The sequence below is a fragment of the Stegastes partitus genome, unplaced genomic scaffold, assembly GCF_000690725.1.
Source record: "Stegastes partitus isolate 25-593 unplaced genomic scaffold, Stegastes_partitus-1.0.2 Scaffold190, whole genome shotgun sequence".
NCBI classification, from domain to species: domain Eukaryota; kingdom Metazoa; phylum Chordata; class Actinopteri; family Pomacentridae; genus Stegastes; species Stegastes partitus.
Window position 1 is genome coordinate 521,821 of NW_007577921.1, and position 3,634 is coordinate 525,454.

The window sequence follows — 3,634 nt, forward strand, 5'->3', positions numbered from 1 at the left end:
ATCTCAACTAATCACATGACATGGACATTTTTTTCCAGTTCTTTATTGGCTGGTTTGCCCATCCCATCTTCAGAGGGGATTATTCAGAAATAATGAAAAAAGTCGTTCGTGAAAGAAGCCTCGCTGCAGGTCTCCCTGAATCACGGTAAATGAAAAATAGTTGATACCATCACAAGCAGAGAAAGCAGTTTTATTTATCCGCAATATTATTACGGGGTGTACAAAGACAGTTGCTAGAAGCCTTAATCAATATGCACACTTTCATCTGGCTACACTTACACCACTACCTTTGTTTATGATCTGCTTTAGTAAATGGAAGTCATTTGAATATTATTGATGTTTGATGATGTTTGATTTTTTAAAGATTAATGTTATTTTTTGTCCTAGGGATGAATAGTAATGTTTGTGAGAAATCCTGGAAAGCGTGGCATGACAAAACTGTTTTCTTTTTTTTTTTAAATATAGGCTCCCGGAGTTCACCCCTGAGGAAGTCCAAAGGATCAATGGGACTCATGATTTCTTCGGCTTAAACTTTTACACCACTGTTGTTGCATTCCCTGTTGACTTTGCAGTAAATGACCTGAGTTATGATGCTGACAGGTAAATTCAAATTACATAGTGTCTCTCCACTAACTTTTGATAGCTGTGTTTTTTTTGTGCCTTATAGTACCTGAGCAGAAGGTGAGTAACACAGAAAGAAATAAACCCACAAAAAAGTACAGTTTTTTTCTGCCTGCTTTAAAAAGAATATATTCAAACAGATGTATCTGGAAGTGTTTACTTTTACAGTGAACGGCAAAAATGTCAAGCCAGAGTTACACGCTAAAGTGATCCTAAGCTGTGATCTCCCATCCAACATTCAGGGGTATTGCATTCATGTACGACCGCACCTGGCTTGAATCTGGCTCCACCTGGCTTCAGATCACTCCATTTGGATTTAGGAAAATTCTCAACTTCATCAAGGAGGAGTATGGAAATCCCCCCGTCTATGTCACAGAGAATGGGATCTCAGAGAAAGGAGCAGTGGACTTGAATGACGACCACAGAATCTACTTCTACGAGAACTACATTAATGCAGGCCTGAAAGGTACGATAGTCAACATGAAAGAAGGAGTAGAGATATTGGATTTTTATTGCTTAGATTCTTTGCATCTTTCGTATTTAAAATTAAAAGTTTGTAAGACAGAAAGACCAACACCAAATAACAAACCAAATTCACTGAGCCGAGGTTTTATGTTTTTGATTTATACTGTGTACATGCATGTTAAATGTATTCCTGTTGTTGTCTCAGCCCGTCTTCTGGATGGAGTTGATCTAAGAGGCTACACAGCCTGGTCATTGATGGACAACTTTGAGTGGGCTTCTGGCTTTTCTGAGCGATTTGGACTTTTCTATGTGAACCGCTCAGACCCTAATCTGCCTCGCATCCCTAAAAAGTCAGCATCTCGCTATACCTCCATCATCAAGTGCAATGGATTCCCAGATCCAGCCCTCGGACCCCATGAGTGCTTGACCCCTGACGATGGAGGTAACATAATAAATAACAGCACACATTTAAAACTGATGCAGTAACTGTCAGATTAAGGAAGTGAAACTTCCTCTAGGTTTGAATCCTGGGCAGTGTGCGTGTCTTGTCAATGTAGCCTGGATATAGTCTATGTGTACATATTAGTTTAACAGGAATCAGTGATGANAGATGCCAATGCTCTCCGTGACGTGGAGTCTGCTGACCGCACACTGCAGTTCCAACTGGGCTGGTTTGCACACCCCATTTTCAAGAATGGCGACTATCCTGATGTAATGAAGTGGCAAGTTGGAAACAAAAGTGAACTCCAAGATCTTTCAGAATCAAGACTACCTTCCTTCACTGAAGAGGAAAAGAACTACATCAAGGGAACTGCTGACATGTTCTGTTTAAATCACTACACAACAAAGGTAGTAACTTTTGCTGTAGGTCAGCTTTCCCCTCTGTCATATGATCAAGACAGGGATGTGCTAGAAACAGAAGAACCCAATTCACCAACTACAGCCTTCGGAGGACAGAGAGCTGTGGCATGGGGCTTGAGAAGACTCCTCAACTGGATCAAGGAGGAGTATGGAAATCCACAGACTTATGTTACTGAGAATGGTGTACCTACACCCTATTCTGTCACAATTGAAGACACAGACAGAATATTCTACTACAAAACCTACATTGATGAGGCTTTAAAGGGTGAGTTACAAGGTGTCCAATAAGTAATAATCTAGCATGACGAAGTTAAACTCTGGTTGACGTGAAGTTATTCTCTTAAATCACATACACATCAGAAATGCAGTACCCCATACTTTTCGAGGTTTCACATTGTGTAAATTTACATAACATAACCAGAGGTGGGAAGTAATGAAGTTCAAATACTTTGTTACTGTACTTAAGTAGATTTTGCAGGTATCTGTACTTTACTTTAGTATTATTTTTTCTGACAACTTTTTACTTTTACTCCCTACATTTGAACACAAATATCTGGACTTTCTACTCCTTACATTCTCAAAATTGGCTCGTTACTTGTTTCAACCTCTGCGGATAACAACATGACATAAAAGACGTAACAACAAACAGCTTTGTCTTTACCAGCAGTGTGCAGTTTGTCACTGAAGCTCAACACACCCCTGCCTGCCTCAGCTGCCTGCCAGAGGCTTTTTAGCATTACAGGACTGATTTTCAGACCCAGAGGGGCACATTTTAATCCAAAGAACTTTGAGAACCAGCTTCTGCTGAGGATCAATAAAAGATTTTGGTAGTCTTGAAGAGATGAGTATTTCCATGTTGATTATAATGTTTCATGTTTATAATGTTGCTGAAATGGAAAACTGTCCAGTGGCGTTTTTCTCTGTACCAGCATTGTGCAGGTTCTTCAAGGATGAAAACGATCCTATTTTTTGTGCTTAAAACTTTTTTCGTTTTGCAGAGTTATCAAAAGAGGCATCGCGTATCATCGAAGCTAAAAATTCATCTTTACTTTTTACTTTTGTACTTAAGTAAATTTCTGAACCTGTAGCTTTTTCCTTTTACTTGAGTAAAGGAGTTGAGTCAGTACTTCTACTTTAACCAGTCTATTTTTACACAAGTATCTCTACATCTATTTAAGTAAAGAATGTGAGTTATTTTGCCATCTTTGAATAGACCATTCTAGTACAGGCTACATATCTGCAGATGTCCATTTTCATTGCTAATTAGGTTTTCTCTGTCCTATAATTCACAGCTCAAAGTCTTGATGGTGTAAACGTGAAAGGATACATGGCGACATCTCTCATGGATTCTTTTGAGTGGAAAAACGGATACAACTTTGGATTTGGATTGCATCATGTTGACTTCAATGACCCAAACCGGCCAAGGACACCAAAGCGCTCAGCTCACTATTATTCTCAGGTCGTAATGGATAACGGTTTCATAGCAACAGATGATGACAAGATAGTTTATGGAGAGTTTCCGAAAGGTTTTTGGTGGAGCACTTCCAGCTCCGCTTACCAGGTAGGCAATACCATCCCACATCTGTTTTAATGGTGGTAGAGAGCACTTCACACTATCATGGCACAGTGGAGTTGAGTAGAGCTGGAGTGGGATGCACAGGGTGTTTGCCATGGCAGGTTTTTTAAT

At 39.7% G+C, this 3,634-nt stretch overlaps 1 protein-coding gene across 1 annotated transcript in view; it reads left to right on the forward strand.

Annotated features, from left to right (window-relative positions):
- LOC103356268 (lactase-phlorizin hydrolase-like) overlaps positions 1-3,634 on the forward strand; it is an 86,407-nt gene that overhangs the window by 62,234 nt on the left and 20,539 nt on the right. The window contains exon 8 of the mRNA XM_008280354.1: positions 839-1,087. Coding sequence (XP_008278576.1) covers positions 839-1,087 — 249 coding nt within the window. The remainder of the gene's footprint in view (positions 1-838; positions 1,088-3,634) is intronic.